The 16,977-nt window shown below is 51.9% G+C and overlaps 1 protein-coding gene across 1 annotated transcript in view; it reads left to right on the top strand.

Annotated features, from left to right (window-relative positions):
• Positions 1 to 631: 631 nt before the first annotated feature.
• The window catches only part of LOC115122909 (transforming growth factor beta-3 proprotein-like), a 30,857-nt gene continuing 14,511 nt past the window's right edge, over positions 632 to 16,977 (top strand). Inside the window, exon 1 of the mRNA XM_065026163.1 lies at positions 632 to 1,522. Within this exon, the coding sequence (XP_064882235.1) occupies positions 1,177 to 1,522 (346 nt within the window). The 5' untranslated portion in view covers positions 632 to 1,176. The remainder of the gene's footprint in view (positions 1,523 to 16,977) is intronic.

Below are 16,977 nucleotides of genomic sequence, written 5' to 3'. Positions count from 1 at the left end.
TTCAATTTACAATACCTTTGATGTTCCACTAGAGGGAGTACTGTCTATTTTAAAAGGACAGTAAAGCAGCAGTTGATCGGTCCACCTTCGTTACCAAGTTAATTAATTACTGACGCCGCAGATGTTCTACCATTTTCCTCTAACAACAGTGATTAACGCAATCAGATCAATAAAAATCACCTCAAGAGTAATTGTATGCTATCAAAATAGCCTACAAGCAACATTGTAGCCTATTTTGATCCTTAGATTTTGATCCTGAGATTACTCGTTGGTTATTACTGCATTGTCGGAACTAGAAACAAGCATTTCCTTACACTCGCATTAATATCTGCTAACCATGTGTATGTGACAAATAAAATGTGATTTGAAGTAATAATAAAGTCATACAACTAAACTGTATCACTTTTAAACTATTAAAAAATATATAAAATATGATAAACGTTCAGAATTACATATGATATGACACATTGTATTGAACTGATAACAGGTTATATTTTGAGATTTGAGAACTTCTACACAGAATAGAGTTATGGTCATATGGGATAGATAACCTGTGGTCCTTCCTCCATCAAAACGTCACAGCCGTCGGTATAAAACAAACGCGAGCCCGTGCTGGAGGGCGCACAGCTCTGCAACGTGACGTTAGCCGGGCACTGTTAGGAGAAGGTGCGTGCGGGTCAGTGGCACGAAGTTGTTCATGACAAATACAAATAGAAAAAGGAAGGATGCGCAGTTGTGGGGCGAGTCGGGCGACCTAAGTGAACGACAAGGGTTAAATAGAAGAATGAGAAAGAAAAGTCAATAGGCGGTATGCGTTCAGTTACTAGAATGATGATTGAGACCGTTAGATTTTAGTTTGGCCCGCGCTTGGGATTTTATTCATTTGGAACGGCTGGGCGATAGATTTCTGATGGCTGAATACACACCTGGATTTCTATGGATCACAAACCAGCGAACATCCTTCCCCGGGAGAGAACATACGTGTATGACGAAGCCAAATGAAAGTGCGAGAAAATAGTTTTTGTAAACTGCTATGAAGTTGATTTTGAAAGTTTAAACATACTTTTACGCTTAAGGAAACTTGGGAAATAGTCACTGGTGGGAATCCGTTATTAGACTAAATTTGTTTTACCTAAAGTGGTTCACGAACCAAGTGCATCATTGAGCAACAGAAACATGTATCTCGGTAAAGCTCTTCTGTTGGTGCTTCTCCTAAACTACACGACTACCAGTCTTTCTCTGTCAACCTGCGCCACGGTGGATATCGATCATGTGAAGCGGAAGAGGTTCGAGGCGATACGGGGACAGATACTGAGTAAGCTCCGGCTGACCAGCCCGCCACACTCCCTGGGACCCAGTCAGGTCTCCTACCAGATCCAGTCGTTGTATAACAGTACCCGGGAGCTGCTTGAGGAGTTGGGGAGAGACGGGCAGCAAAGTTGTGGCCAAGACAACACGGAGACCGAATATTATGCCAAAGAGATATACAAATTCAACATGGTCCAGGGACCGCCAGAAAATAGTAGGCTAAGTCGTGTTATGTTATATTCATCTTAATGCTCTTTTGGTTGAAAAGCTATTTTATATTGTTATGTTTTGAGAAACTCTTATTGATGATAGTTGGGTGCTCCATTACGCACGAGATCAATGAACAGAGAACGTGCCAAATGCGTAATTTTGAAAACTTCCACGTGATCACAAGAGGGAGGGCTGTTACCTGAGTGAAGATCATACAATTAGTGGTTTATCTATTTGTCATGACAATGATGGGTCCTATCTGGGCTTTACATAGTTGATAGTTGACAACGGATATGAACCGATCAACTCTGACCCATCGGGCCTCGGGACCCCAATGGGTGCACGTTTTTCTTTCTCCCCCCCCCCCATAACACTACAAAGCTGCTGATTTAAAATGATTAAAGCTTGATTAAAAGTGAATTATTTGAATCAGTTGTGTAGTGCTGGAGGAAAAACCAAAATGTGCACCCCATTGAGGTCATGAGGACTGAGTTTGGGAAACCCTGTGAGTACCCAGCTGGAACCCTGTGAGTACTCAGATGGAACCCTGTGAGTACCCAGATGGAACCCTGTGAGTACCCAGATGGAACCCTGTGAGTACCCAGATGGAATGTGTCAGAAACGATCTGTTTAAGATCTCCTTAGATGTGCTAACTTCTGTTCACTTTATTGGCCGTATTCAGGAACGTGTCTAGGACTTCAGTGAGATGTGGGACTAGTAGAAGCTATGTTGTGGATGAACCTGGAAGTTGCCTCAGCTCTTTCCCCCAACCTATTTCAATCCAGAAGACTCACGTTTTGTGTAGTCGTTCCTACTCCTCCTATCTCACTCTTTCCCTCTTCCCTCCCTCTTTTTCCCCATGGACCCAGTCCCTCTCACCAGATGTGTCCGTTTTAGTTTCAGCCAGGCCCAAATGAGAGGGACATCTGCCCAAGCTGATTGGAACAGGGCTGGGGAAGGGAAGGGGAAGCCTTGCTGAGGGGAGACATGAAGCCTTGCTGAGGGGAGATAGGAAGCCTTGCTGAGGGGAGACAGGAAGCCTTGCTGAGGGGAGACAGGAAGCCTTGCTGAGGGGAGACAGGAAGCCTTGCTGAGGGGAGATAGGAAGCCTTGCTGAGGGGAGATAGGAAGCCTTGCTGAGGGGAGACAGGAAGCCTTGCTGAGGGGAGACAGGAAAAGTTAACATGGAGACAGGAAGCCTTGCTGAGGGGAGACAGGAAAAGTTAACATGGAGACAGGAAGCCTTGCTGAGGGGAGACAGGAAGCCTTGCTGAGGGGAGACAGGAAGCCTTGCTGAGGGGAGATAGGAAAAGTTAACATGGAGACAGGAAAACATAGCTGAGGGAAGGACAGTGAAAGTTAACATGGAGAAAGAAACAGTTAGCAGATGGAAGGACCTCCTCCACTCCTTAGTCAGAGAGCCACTCCCCACCACACACTATCTCCCTTTCCCTATCTCACCTAATTATCACCTTTATAGACATCCACTCCCCACCACACATTGTGAGGTCTGAGTAACAATTTCTGAGAAGAGAGGTGACAGGGAAGGGGGGTAGAGAGGTGGGGGGCGGGGGTAGAGAGGTGGAGGGGTAGAGAGGGAGAGGGAGGGTTAGTGTTTTTAAGTGTGGAAGAATTTGAAGAAGGCCTCTTGGGTCGACGCAAAGCCCATTGCATCGTGGTCCCTTTGAAATCAACAAGTGTTGTAGTAAAATGCCTCCCCCTCCCTCCATATAAAGTGCTCCTGACCAAAAAGCAACACAACATGGACAGATTGCTGCCTTTAGCTCCTACTACATCCTGAAGCCCAGTTAAAAACACAATGTAAACAAACATAATGAGTGATGCATATTGAGGAGGCTCCAGGGTGAAGGTTCTTCTAGGGACAAATCTAGGATCAGATTCCCATCCCTTAATCCTAACTTTAACAATTAGTGGGGGGTGGCGTGGGACTAAAATGCTAAACTGACCCAAGATCGGTGTCTAGAGGCAACTACACCCGACTCCCATTTAGGATACAACATTCCTCTTGTTTACAAAAGCTCTATAGCGTTGCAGTTTTTCCCTGGGGGGTCAAAGGTCAAACTTACCTTAATGATCTCGATCGACATCGATTGACGATCTTCCTCTTTAGCCACTTGGCTCATCCTAATAAACTATTATCCCTTATAGTGTATAGAAAAAAAGTGACAATAGTCATCTGTAACAGTATAGGTTGAAGTTTAGATTTGACTGAATATTCACTATGATTACTTTCATATGATCTCATACTCTGTATGAAAAGACGATTGTCAAACCCACCGAAATGCAAAAGATTCACATAATCTTGTTGTGGTTCTTTATTTAACCAGAGGTCACACATTGAGATTTGCATTTCTTTTTTTCCCAGGTGAGCTCTGACTAAGAGTGCTGCATATACATGATATACAACACAACATAACTAACTATAAATGAAAGTTAAAAACAGTGCAAAGTGCAAAAGAGAGCTTTAAAAGAGCAGGTTCAGTTGTCAATAGCGTCATCATGTGTAACGGATGTGAAACGGCTAGCTTAGTTAGCGGTGCGCGCTAAATAGCGTCATCTTGTGTAACCGATGTGAAACGGCTAGCTTAGTTAGCGTCATCATGTGTAACCGATGTGAAACGGCTAGCTTAGTTAGCGGTGTTCGCGCTAAATAGCGTCATCATGTGTAACGGATGTGAAACGGCTAGCTTAGTTAGCGGTGTTCGCGCTAAATAGCGTCATCATGTGTAACGGATGTGAAACGGCTAGCTTAGTTAGCAGTGTTCGCGCTAAATAGCGTCATCATGTGTAACGGATGTGAAACGGCTAGCTTAGTTAGCGGTGTTCGCGCTAAATAGCGTTTCAATCGGCGACGTCACTTCCTCAGAGAGGAAGATACCCCAGTTTTTTGTAAATGTCTTCCAATGCCAGGAAGGCTGTCTTGACACTGCTGTAGGAGCTAGTCTTTACACCTGAGAATTTCTAGTGACTTGAATTACTCAAAAAACACCAGTTCAACATTGTTATACAGTGGGAAGAAGAAAAAAAGGTATGTGAACCCTTTAGAATGACCTGGATAAATTGGTCATAAACCTTTATCTGATATTCATCTAGGTCACAACAAATAGACAAACACAGTCTGCTTAAACTAATAACACACAAACAATGATATGTTTCCATGTCTTTAATGAACACACCATGTAAACATTCACAGTGCAAAGTTGGGAAAAGTATGTGAACCCTTGGATTTAATACCTGGTTGACCTTCTTTTGGCAGCAATAACCTCAAGCAAACGTTTTCTGTAGTTGCAGATCAGACTGGCACAACAGTCAGGGGGAATTTTGGAACATTCCTCTTTACAAAACTGTTTCAGTTCCACAATATTCTTGGGATGTCTGGTGTGAACCACTCTCGAGGTCATGCCACAGCATCTCAATCAGGTTGAGGTCAGGACTCTGACTGGGCCACTCCAGAAGGAGTATTTTCTTCTGTTGACGCCATTCTGTTGTTGATTTATTTCTGTCTTTTGGGTCGTTGTCCTGTTGCATCACCCAACTTCTGTTGAGCTTCAATTAGCAGACAGATGACCTTACATTCACCTTCAACATGTCTTAATAAACTTGGGAATTCATTTTTCCATCGATGATGGCAAGCTGTCCAGGCCCTGAGGCAGCAAAGCAGCCCCAAACCATGATGCTCCCTCCACCAGACTTCACAGTTGGGATGAGGTTTTGATGTTTGTGTGCTTTGCCTTTTTTTTCACACATAGTGTTGTGTGTTCCTTCCAAACAACTCAACTTTAGTTTAATCTGTCCATAGAATATTTTGCCAGTAGCGATGTGGAACATCCAGGTGCTCTTTTGCAAACTTCAGACATGCAGCAATGTTTTTTTTGGACAGCAGTGGCTTCTTCCATGGTGTCCTCCCATGAACACCATTCTTGTTTAGTGTTTTACGCATTGTAGATTCGTCAACAATAACGTTAGCATGTTTCAGAGATTTCTGTAAGTCTTTAGCTGACACTCTAGGTTTCTTCTTAACCTCATTGAGCATGCTGCGCTGTGGTCTTGCAGTCATCTTTGCAGGACGGCCACTCCAAGGGAGAGTAGCAACAGTGCTGAACTTTCTCCATTTATAGACACTTTGTCTTACCGTGGACTGACTTTTAGAGATACTTTTGTAACCCTGTCCAGCTTTATGCAAGGCAACAATTCTTAATTGTACGTCTTCTGAGATCTCTTTTGTTGGAGGCGTGGTTCACATCAGGCAATGCTTCTTGTGAATAGCAAACACACATTTTGTGAGTGTTTTTTTTATAGTGCAAGGCAGCTCTAATCAACATCTTCAACCTCATCCTATTGATTAGACTCCAGGTTAGTTGACTCCTGACTCCAATTAAAAAAGTCATTAGCCTTTAGGGGGTTCACATACATTTTTCCAACCTACACTTTGAATGTTTAAATTATGTATTCAATATAGACAAGAAAAATAAAATAATTTGTGTGTTATTAGTTTAAGTACATTGTGTTTGTCTATTGTTGTGACTTAGATCAGATCAAATGTTCTGTCAAATTTATGCAGAAATCCAGGTAATTCAAAAGGGTTCACATACTTTTTCTTGCCACTGTGGTGCCATTGGCCAATCTGGTACCCCTGATTGTGGAAATAAAGAGAGCCGATATCATGATGACATTATATTAGTGTTAAGATGAACCTCCCTTTGCCAGATGAACTTCACCAGGTGCACAAACTTCCTCATATAAAGAGAATCTTTGAAGTTATTGACCCTTGACCCTTGATGCTTTCTACCTGACGAGATCTGTTCAAAGCCTTTTCTACTTCAGACCAGACCCCTCCTACTTCTGACCAGACCCCTCCTACTCCAGACCAGACCCCTCCTACTTCTGACCAGACCCCTCCTACTCCAGACCAGACCCCTCCTACTTCTGACCAGACCCCTCCTACTCCAGACCAGACCCCTCCTACTTCTGACCAGACCCCTCCTACTCCAGACCAGACCCCTCCTACTTCTGACCAGACCCCTCCTACTCCAGACCAGACCCCTCCTACTTCTGACCAGACCCCTCCTACTTCAGACCAGACCCTCCTACTTCAGACCAGACCCCTCCTACTTCAGACCAGACCCCTCCTACTTCAGACCAGACACCTCTTACTTCAGACCAGACCCCTCCTACTTACATTTACATTACATTTAAGTCATTTAGCAGACGCTCTTATCCAGAGCGACTTACAAATTGGTGCATTCACCTTATGACATCCAGTGGAACAGTAGTGCATCTAAATCTTTTAAGGGGGGTGAGAGGGATTACTTTATCCTATCCTAGGTATTCCTTAAAGAGGTGGGGTTTCAGGTGTCCCCGGAAGGTGGTGATTGACTCCGCTGTCCTGGCGTCGTGAGGGAGTTTGTTCCACCATTGGGGGGCCAGAGCAGCGAACAGTTTTGACTGGGCTGAGCGGGAACTGTACTTCCTCAGTGGTAGGGAGGCGAGCAGGCCAGAGGTGGATGAACGCAGTGCCCTTGTTTGGGTGTAGGGCCTGATCAGAGCCTGGAGGTACTGAGGTGCCGTTCCCCTCACAGCTCCGTAGGCAAGCACCATGGTCTTGTAGCGGATGCGAGCTTCAACTGGAAGCCAGTGGAGAGAGCGGAGGAGCGGGGTGACGTGAGAGAACTTGGGAAGGTTGAACACCAGACGGGCTGCGGCGTTCTGGATGAGTTGTAGGGGTTTAATGGCACAGGCAGGGAGCCCAGCCAACAGCGAGTTGCAGTAATCCAGACGGGAGATGACAAGTGCCTGGATTAGGACCTGCGCCGCTTCCTGTGTGAGGCAGGGTCGTACTCTGCGGATGTTGTAGAGCATGAACCTACAGGAACGGGCCACCGCCTTGATGTTAGTTGAGAACGACAGGGTGTTGTCCAGGATCACGCCAAGGTTCTTAGCGCTCTGGGAGGAGGACACAATGGAGTTGTCAACCGTGATGGCGAGATCATGGAACGGGCAGTCCTTCCCCGGGAGGAATAGCAGCTCCGTCTTGCCGAGGTTCAGCTTGAGGTGGTGATCCGTCATCCGCACTGATATGTCTGCCAGACATGCAGAGATGCGATTCGCCACCTGGTCATCAGAAGGGGGAAAGGAGAAGATTAATTGTGTGTCGTCTGCATAGCAATGATAGGAGAGACCATGTGAGGTTATGACCGAGCCAAGTGACTTGGTGTATAGCGAGAATAGGAGAGGGCCTAGAACAGAGCCCTGGGGGACACCAGTGGTGAGAGCACGTGGTGTGGAGACGGATTCTCGCCACGCCACCTGGTAGGAGCGACCTGTCAGGTAGGACGCAATCCAGGCGTGGGCCGCGCCGGAGATGCCCAACTCGGAGAGGGTGGAGAGGAGGATCTGATGGTTCACAGTATCGAAGGCAGCCGATAGGTCTAGAAGGATGAGAGCAGAGGAGAGAGAGTTAGCTTTAGCAGTGCGGAGCGCCTCCGTGATACAGAGAAGAGCAGTCTCAGTTGAATGACTAGTCTTGAAACCTGACTGATTTGGTTCAAGAAGGTCATTCTGAGAGAGATAGCGGGAGAGCTGGCCAAGGACGGCACGTTCAAGAGTTTTGGAGAGAAAAGAAAGAAGGGATACTGGTCTGTAGTTGTTGACATCGGAGGGATCGAGTGTAGGTTTTTTCGCTCTCTTGAAGACGGAAGGGACGTAGCCAGCGGTCAGGGATGAGTTGATGAGCGAGGTGAGGTAAGGGAGAAGGTCTCCGGAAATGGTCTGGAGAAGAGAGGAGGGGATAGGGTCAAGCGGGCAGGTTGTTGGGCGGCCGGCCGTCACAAGACGCGAGATTTCATCTGGAGAGAGAGGGGAGAAAGAGGTCAGAGCACAGGGTAGGGCAGTGTGAGCAGAACCAGCGGTGTCGTTTGACTTAGCAAACGAGGATCGGATGTCGTCGACCTTCTTTTCAAAATGGTTGACGAAGTCATCTGCAGAGAGGGAGGAGGGGGAGGATTCAGGAGGGAGGAGAAGGTTGCAAAGAGCTTCCTAGGGTTAGAGGCAGATGCTTGGAATTTAGAGTGGTAGAAAGTGGCTTTAGCAGCAGAGAGAGAAGAGGAAAATGTAGAGAGGAGGGAGTGAAAGGATGTCAGGTCCGCAGGGAGGCGAGTTTTCCTCCATTTCCGCTCGGCTGCCCGGAGCCCTGTTCTGTGAGCTCGCAATGAGTCGTCGAGCCACGGAGCGGGAGGGGAGGACCGAGCCGGCCTGGAGGATAGGGGACATAGAGAGTCAAAGGATGCAGAAAGGGAGGAGAGGAGGGTTGAGGAGGCAGAATCAGGAGATAGGTTGGAGAAGGTTTGAGCAGAGGGAAGAGATGATAGGATGGAAGAGGAGAGAGTAGCGGGGGAGAGAGAGCGAAGGTTGGGACGGCGCGATACCATCCGAGTAGGGGCAGTGTGGGAAGTGTTGGATGAGAGCGAGAGGGAAAAGGATACAAGGTAGTGGTCGGAGACTTGGAGGGGAGTTGCAATGAGGTTAGTGGAAGAACAGCATCTAGTAAAGATGAGGTCGAGCGTATTTCCTGCCTTGTGAGTAGGGGGGGACGGTGAGAGGGTGAGGTCAAAAGAGGAGAGGAGTGGAAAGAAGGAGGCAGAGAGGAATGAGTCAAAGGTAGACGTGGGGAGGTTAAAGTCGCCCAGAACTGTGAGAGGTGAGCCGTCCTCAGGAAAGGAGCTTATCAAGGCATCAAGCTCATTGATGAAGTACCAGACCCCTCCTACTTCAGACCAGACACCTACTACTTCAGACCCCTCCTACTTCTGACCAGACCCCTCCTACTTCAGACCAGACCCTCCTACTTCAAACCAGACCCCTCCTACTTCAGACCAGACCCCTCCTACTCCAGACCAGACCCCTCCTACTTCTGACCAGACCCCTCCTACTTCAGACCAGACCCTCCTTCTTCAGACCAGACCCCTCCTACTTCAGACCAGACCCTCCTACTTCAGACCAGACCCCTCCTACTTCAGACCAGACCCTTCCTACTTCAGACCAGACCCCTCCTACTTCAGACCAGACACCTCCTACTTCAGACCAGACACCTCTACTTCAGACCAGACACCTACTACTTCAGACCAGACCCCTCCTACTTCAGACCCTTCCTACTTCAGACCAGAACCCTCATACTTCAGAGCAGACCCCTCCTACTTCAGACCAGACCCCTCCTACTTCAGACCAGACCCCTCCTACTTCAGACCCCTTCTACTTCAGACCAGACCCCTACTACTTCAGACCAGACCACTCCTACTTCAGAGCAGACCCCTCCTACTTCAGACCAGACCTCAACTACTTCCTCAGACCAGAGTAACTGTGAGTCACACCAGAATAAGTGTTTTAGAGGGAGGTGAGAGACTGAGAGGACTGGCTTCCTGTGTTTGCAGAGAGGCGTATTTCCCATAAAGTACTGCGGTCAAGACCTAGCTGCTGAACAGATACAGCAAAAAGAACCCAAAACAAAGGTAGGGAATAGGGTGCCATTTGGGATGGAGCATAGGTCTCTCTCTCTGTCTCTCTTTCTCTCTGTCTCTCTATCTGTGTCTCTCATTCTGACTCCTCTCTATCTCTCTCTCTCTCTTTCTGTCTTTTCTCTCTCTCTCTTTCTCTCTCTTTCTGAAGAAGTTTCGCTTTCGGTGGATCTGCTGTTGACATCCCGAGCCAGTGACGTCACTCCTTTCCTTTCCCACCTCTTTAGTGTGGTGTGGACAAACACGTTAGCTCCTGACAGCTCTGCTGAAAGGCTTTAGGTACACTGTTGACATTTGGCGGATCTAAGGCTAGTGTCTGCATCGACAGGGGAGGGGAGACTACAGGGCAGGGAGACTACAGGGCAGGGGAGGGGAGACTACAGGGCAGGGAGACTACAGGGCAGGGAGACTACAGGGCAGGGAAGACTACAGGGCAGGGGAGGGGAGACTACAGGGCAGGGTAGACTACAGGGTAGGGGAGACTACAGGGCAGGGGAGGGGATACTACAGGGCAGGGGAGACTACAGGGCAGGGAGACTACAGGGCAGGGGAGGGGAGACTACAGGGCAGGGACACTACAGGGCAGGGAGACTACAGGGCAGGGGAGACTACAGGGCAGGGGAGACTACAGGGCAGGGAGACTACAGGGCAGGGAGACTACAGGGCAGGGTAGACTACAGGGCAGGGGAGACTACAGGGCAGGGGAGGGGAGACTACAGGGCAGGGAGACTACAGGGCAGGGAGACTACAGGGCAGGGAGACTGCAGGGGAGGGGAGACTACAGGGCAGGGAGACTACAGGGCAGGGGAGGGGAGACTACAGGGCAGGGAGACTACAGGGCAGGGAGACTACAGGGCAGGGAAGACTACAGGGCAGGGGAGGGGAGACTACAGGGCAGGGTAGACTACAGGGTAGGGGAGACTACAGGGCAGGGGGAGACCACAGGGCAGGGAGACTACAGGGCAGGGGAGGGGAGACTACAGGGCAGGGACACTACAGGGCAGGGAGACTACAGGGCAGGGTAGAATACAGGGCAGGGGAGACTACAGGGCAGGGAGACTACAGGGCAGGGAGACTACAGGGCAGGGTAGACTACAGGGCATGGGAGACTACAGGGCAGGGGAGGGGAGACTACAGGGCAGGGAGACTACAGGGCAGGGTAGACTACAGGGCAGGGGAGACTACAGGGCAGGGGAGGGGAGACTACAGGGCAGGGAGACTACAGGGCAGGGAGACTACAGGGCAGGAGACTGCAGGGGAGGGAGACTACAGGGCAGGAGACTACAGGGCAGGGGAGGGGAGACTACAGGGCAGGGAGACTACAGGGCAGGAGACTACAGGGCAGGGAGACTACAGGGGAGGGGAGACTACAGGGCAGGGAGACTACAGGGCAGGAGACCACAGGGCAGGGAGACTACAGGGCAGGGAGACTACAGGGCAGGGGAGACTACAGGGTAGGGAGACTACAGGGCAGGGAGACTACAGGGCAGGGGAGGGGAGACTACAGGGCAGGGTAGACTACAGGGTAGGGGAGACTACAGGGCAGGGGAGGGGATACTACAGGGCAGGGGAGACTACAGGGCAGGGAGACTACAGGGCAGGGGAGGGAGACTACAGGGCAGGGACACTACAGGGCAGGGAGACTACAGGGCAGGGTAGACTACAGGGCAGGGGAGACTACAGGGCAGGGAGACTACAGGGCAGGGTAGACTACAGGGCAGGGGAGACTACAGGGCAGGGGAGGGGAGACTACAGGGCAGGGAGACTACAGGGCAGGGAGACTACAGGGCAGGAGACTGCAGGGGAGGGGAGACTACAGGGCAGGGAGACTACAGGGCAGGGGAGGGAGACTACAGGGCAGGGAGACTACAGGGCAGGGAGACTACAGGGCAGGGAAGACTACAGGGCAGGGGGGGAGACTACAGGGCAGGGTAGACTACAGGGTAGGGGAGACTACAGGGCAGGGGAGGGAGACCACAGGGCAGGGAGACTACAGGGCAGGGGAGGGGAGACTACAGGGCAGGGAGACTACAGGGCAGGGAGACTACAGGGCAGGGAAGACTACAGGGCAGGGGAGGGGAGACTACAGGGCAGGGTAGACTACAGGGTAGGGGAGACTACAGGGCAGGGGAGGGGAGACCACAGGGCAGGGAGACTACAGGGCAGAGGAGGGGAGACTACAGGACAGGGACACTACAGGGCAGGGAGACTACAGGGCAGGGTAGACTACAGGGCAGGGGAGACTACAGGGCAGGGAGACTACAGGGCAGGGTAGACTACAGGGCAGGGGAGACTACAGGGCAGGGGAGGGGAGACTACAGGGCAGGGAGACTACAGGGCAGGGAGACTACAGGGCAGGGAGACTGCAGGGGAGGGGAGACTACAGGGCAGGGAGACTACAGGGCAGGGGAGGGGAGACTACAGGGCAGGGAGACTACAGGGCAGGGAGACTACAGGGCAGGGGAGACTACAGGGGAGGGGAGACTACAGGGCAGGGAGACTACAGGGCAGGGAGACCACAGGGCAGGGGAGACTACAGGGCAGGGGAGACTACAGGGCAGGGGAGACTACAGGGTAGGGGAGACTACAGGGCAGGGGAGACTACAGGGCAGGGGAGGGGAGACTACAGGGTAGGGGAGACTACAGGGCAGGGGAGGGGAGACTACAGAGCAGGGGAGGGGAGACTACAGGGTAGGGGAGACTACAGGGCAGGGCAGGGTAGACTACAGGGTAGGGGAGACTACAGGGCAGGGAGGGGAGACTACAGAGCAGGGGAGGGGAGACTACAGGGCAGGGAGACTACAGGGCAGGAGACTACAGGGCAAGGGAGGGGAGACTACAGGGCAGGGAGACTACAGGGCAGGGAGACTACAGGGCAGGGAGACTACAGGGCAGGGGAGGGGAGACTACAGGGCAGGGAGACTACAGGGCAGGGAGCCTACAGGGCAGGGAGACTACAGGGCAGGGTAGACTACAGGGTAGGGGAGACTACAGGGCAGGGGAGGGGAGACCACAGGGCAGGAGACTACAGGGCAGGGGAGGGGAGACTACAGGGCAGGGACACTACAGGGCAGGGAGACTACAGGGCAGGGTAGACTACAGGGCAGGGAGACTACAGGGCAGGGAGACTACAGGGCAGGGTAGACTACAGGGCAGGGAGACTACAGGGCAGGGGAGGGAGACTACAGGGCAGGAGACTACAGGGCAGGAGACTGCAGGGGAGGGAGACTACAGGGCAGGGAGACTACAGGGCAGGGAGGGGAGACTACAGGGCAGGAGACTACAGGGCAGGGAGACTACAGGGCAGGGAGACTACAGGGGAGGGAGACTACAGGGCAGGGAGACTACAGGGCAGGAGACCACAGGGCAGGGAGACTACAGGGCAGGGGAGACTACAGGGCAGGGGAGACTACAGGGTAGGGGAGACTACAGGGCAGGGAGACTACAGGGCAGGGGAGGGAGACTACAGGGTAGGGGGAGACTACAGGGCAGGAGGGAGACTACAGAGCAGGGGAGGGAGACTACAGGGTAGGGGAGACTACAGGGCAGGGCAGGGTAGACTACAGGGTAGGGGAGACTACAGGGCAGGGGAGGGGAGACTACAGAGCAGGGGAGGGGAGACTACAGGGCAGGGAGACTACAGGGCAGGGAGACTACAGGGCAGGGGAGGGGAGACTACAGGGCAGGGAGACTACAGGGCAGGGAGACTACAGGGCAGGGGAGACTACAGGGCAGGGGAGGGGAGACTACAGGGCAGGGGAGACTACAGGGCAGGGAGACTACAATTACTGAGCTCGGTCCTCCCTATGCCTGTTTCTTGCAAATAAACTGCCCTACTGTCTGTCTCAAACAACCTGCCCTACTGTCTGTCTCCTCTCTGTCTCAAACAACCTGCCCTACTGTCTGTCTCCAACAACCTGCCCTACTGTCCGTCTGCCACAACCTGCCCTACTGTCTGTCTCCTCTCTGTCTCCAACAACCTGCCCTACTGTCTGTCTCCAACAACCTGCCCTACTGTCCGTCTGCCACAACCTGCCCTACTGTCTGTCTCCAACAACCTGCCCTACTGTCTGTCTCCAACAACCTGCCCTACTGTCCGTCTCCAACAACCTGCCCTACTGTCTGTCTCCTCTCTGTCTTCAACAACCTGCCCTACAGTCCGTCTGCCACAACCTGCCCTACTGTCTGTCTCCAACAACCTGCCCTACTGTCCGTCTCCAACAACCTGCCCTACTGTCTGTCTCCTCTCTGTCTCCAACAACCTGCCCTACTGTCTGTCTCCACTCTGTCTCCAACAACCTGCCCTACTGTCCGTCTCCTCTCTGTCTCCAACAACCTGCCCTACTGTCTGTCTCCTCTCTGTCTCCAACAACCTGCCCTACTGTCTGTCTCCAACAACCTGCCCTACTGTCTGTCTCCTCTCTGTCTCCAACAACCTGCCCTACTGTCTGTCTCCAACAACCTGCCCTACTGTCTGTCTCCTCTCTGTCTCCAACAACCTGCCCTACTGTCTGTCTCCTCTCTGTCTCCAACAACCGGCCCACTGTCTGTCTCCTCTCTGTCTCCAACAACCTTTCCTACTGTCTGTCTCCTCTCTGTCTCCAACAACCTGCCCTACTGTGTGTCTCCTCTCTGTCTCCAACAACCTGCCCTACTGTCTGTCTCCAACAACCTGCCCTACTGTCTGTCTCCTCTCTGTCTCCAACAACCTGCCCTACTGTCTGTCTCCTCTCTGTCTCCAACAACCTGCCCTACTGTCTGTCTCCACTCTGTCTCCAACAACCTGTCCTACTGTCTGTCTCCAACAACCTGCCCTACTGTCTGTCTCCTCTCTGTCTCCAACAACCTGCCCTACTGTCTGTCTCCTCTCTGGCTCCAACAACCTGCCCTACTGTCTGTCTCCTCTCTGTCTCCAACAACCTGCCCTACTGTCTGTCTCCTCTCTGTCTCCAACAACCTGCCCTACTGTCTGTCTCCTCTCTGTCTTCAACAACCTGCCCTACTGTCTGTCTCCAACAACCTGCCCTACTGTCTGTCTCCAACAACCTGCCCTACTGTCTGTCTCCTCTCCGTCTCCAACAACCTGCTCTACTGTCTGTCTCCAACAACCTGCCCTACTGTCTGTCTCCTCTCTGTCTCCAACAACCTGCACTACTGTCTGTCTCCTCTCCGTCTCCAACAACCTGCCCTACTGTCTGTCTCCTCTCCGTCTCCAACAACCTGCCCTACTGTCTGTCTCCTCTCTGTCTCCAACAACCTGCCCTACTGTCTGTCTCCTCTCCGTCTCCAACAACCTGCCCTACTGTCTGTCTCCTCTCCGTCTCCAACAACCCGCCCTACTGTCTGTCTCCTCTCCGTCTCCAACAACCTGCCCTACTGTCTGTCTCCAACAACCTGCCCTACTGTCTGTCTCCAACAACCTGCCCTACTGTCTGTCTCCTCTCTGTCTCCAACAACCTGCCCTACTGTCTGTCTCCACTCTGTCTCCAACAACCTGCCCTACTGTCCGTCTCCAACAACCTGCCCTACTGTCTGTCTCCTCTCCGTCTCCAACAACCTGCCCTACTGTCTGTCTCCTCTCCGTCTCCAACAACCCGCCCTACTGTCTGTCTCCTCTCCGTCTCCAACAACCCGCCCTACTGTCCGTCTCCTCTCCGTCTCCAACAACCTGCCCTACTGTCTGTCTCCACTCTGTCTCCAACAACCTGCCCTACTGTCTGTCTCCTCTCCGTCTCCAACAACCTGCCCTACTGTCTGTCTCCTCTCCGTCTCCAACAACCTGCCCTACTGTCTGTCTCCAACAACCTGCCCTACTGTCTGTCTCCAACAACCTGCCCTACTGTCTGTCTCCTCTCTGTCTCCAACAACCTGCCCTACTGTCTGTCTCCACTCTGTCTCCAACAACCTGCCCTACTGTCCATCTCCAACAACCTGCCCTACTGTCCGTCTCCTCTCCGTCTCCAACAACCTGCCCTACTGTCTGTCTCCACTCTGTCTCCAACAACCTGCCCTACTGTCTGTCTCCACTCTGTCTCCAACAACCTGCCCTACTGTCTGTCTCCTCTCTGTCTCCAACAACCTGCCCTACTGTCTGTCTCCTCTCTGGCTCCAACAACCTGCCCTACTGTCTGTCTCCTCTCCGTCTCCAACAACCTGCCCTACTGTCTGTCTCCAACAACCTGCCCTACTGTCTGTCTCCTCTCCGTCTCCAACAACCTGCCCTACTGTCTGTCTCCAACAACCTGCCCTACTGTCTGTCTCCAACAACCTGCCCTACTGTCTGTCTCCTCTCCGTCTCCAACAACCTGCCCTACTGTCTGTCTCCTCTCCGTCTCCAACAACCTGCCCTACTGTCTGTCTCCTCTCTGTCTCCAACAACCTGCCCTACTGTATGTCTCCTCTCTGTCTCCAACAACCTGCCCTACTGTCTGTCTCCTCTCTGTCTCCAACAACCTGCCCTACTGTCCGTCTCCAACAACCTGCCCTACTGTCTGTCTCCTCTCTGTCTCCAACAACCTGCCCTACTGTCCGTCTCCAACAACCTGCCCTACTGTCTGTCTCCTCTCTGTCTCCAACAACCTGCCCTACTGTCTGTCTCCACTCTGTCTCCAACAACCTGCCCTACTGTCTGTCTCCTCTCTGTCTCCAACAATCTGCCCTACTGTCTGACTCCAACAACCTGCCCTACTGTCTGTCTCCTCTCTGTCTCCAACAACCTGCCCTACTGTCCGTCTCCAACAACCTGCCCTACTGTCTGTCTCCTCTCTGTCTCCAACAACCTGCCCTACTGTCTGTCTCCACTCTGTCTCCAACAACCTGCCCTACTGTCTGTCTCCTCTCTGTCTCCAACAACCTGCCCTACTGTCCGTCTCCAACAACCTGCCCTACTGTCTGTCTCCTCTCTGTCTCCAACAACCTGCCCTACTG

This window comes from Oncorhynchus nerka, linkage group LG13, assembly GCF_034236695.1.
Source record: "Oncorhynchus nerka isolate Pitt River linkage group LG13, Oner_Uvic_2.0, whole genome shotgun sequence".
Classification (NCBI taxonomy): Eukaryota; Metazoa; Chordata; class Actinopteri; order Salmoniformes; family Salmonidae; genus Oncorhynchus; species Oncorhynchus nerka.
This window is presented reverse-complemented; position numbering and strand designations above follow the sequence as displayed.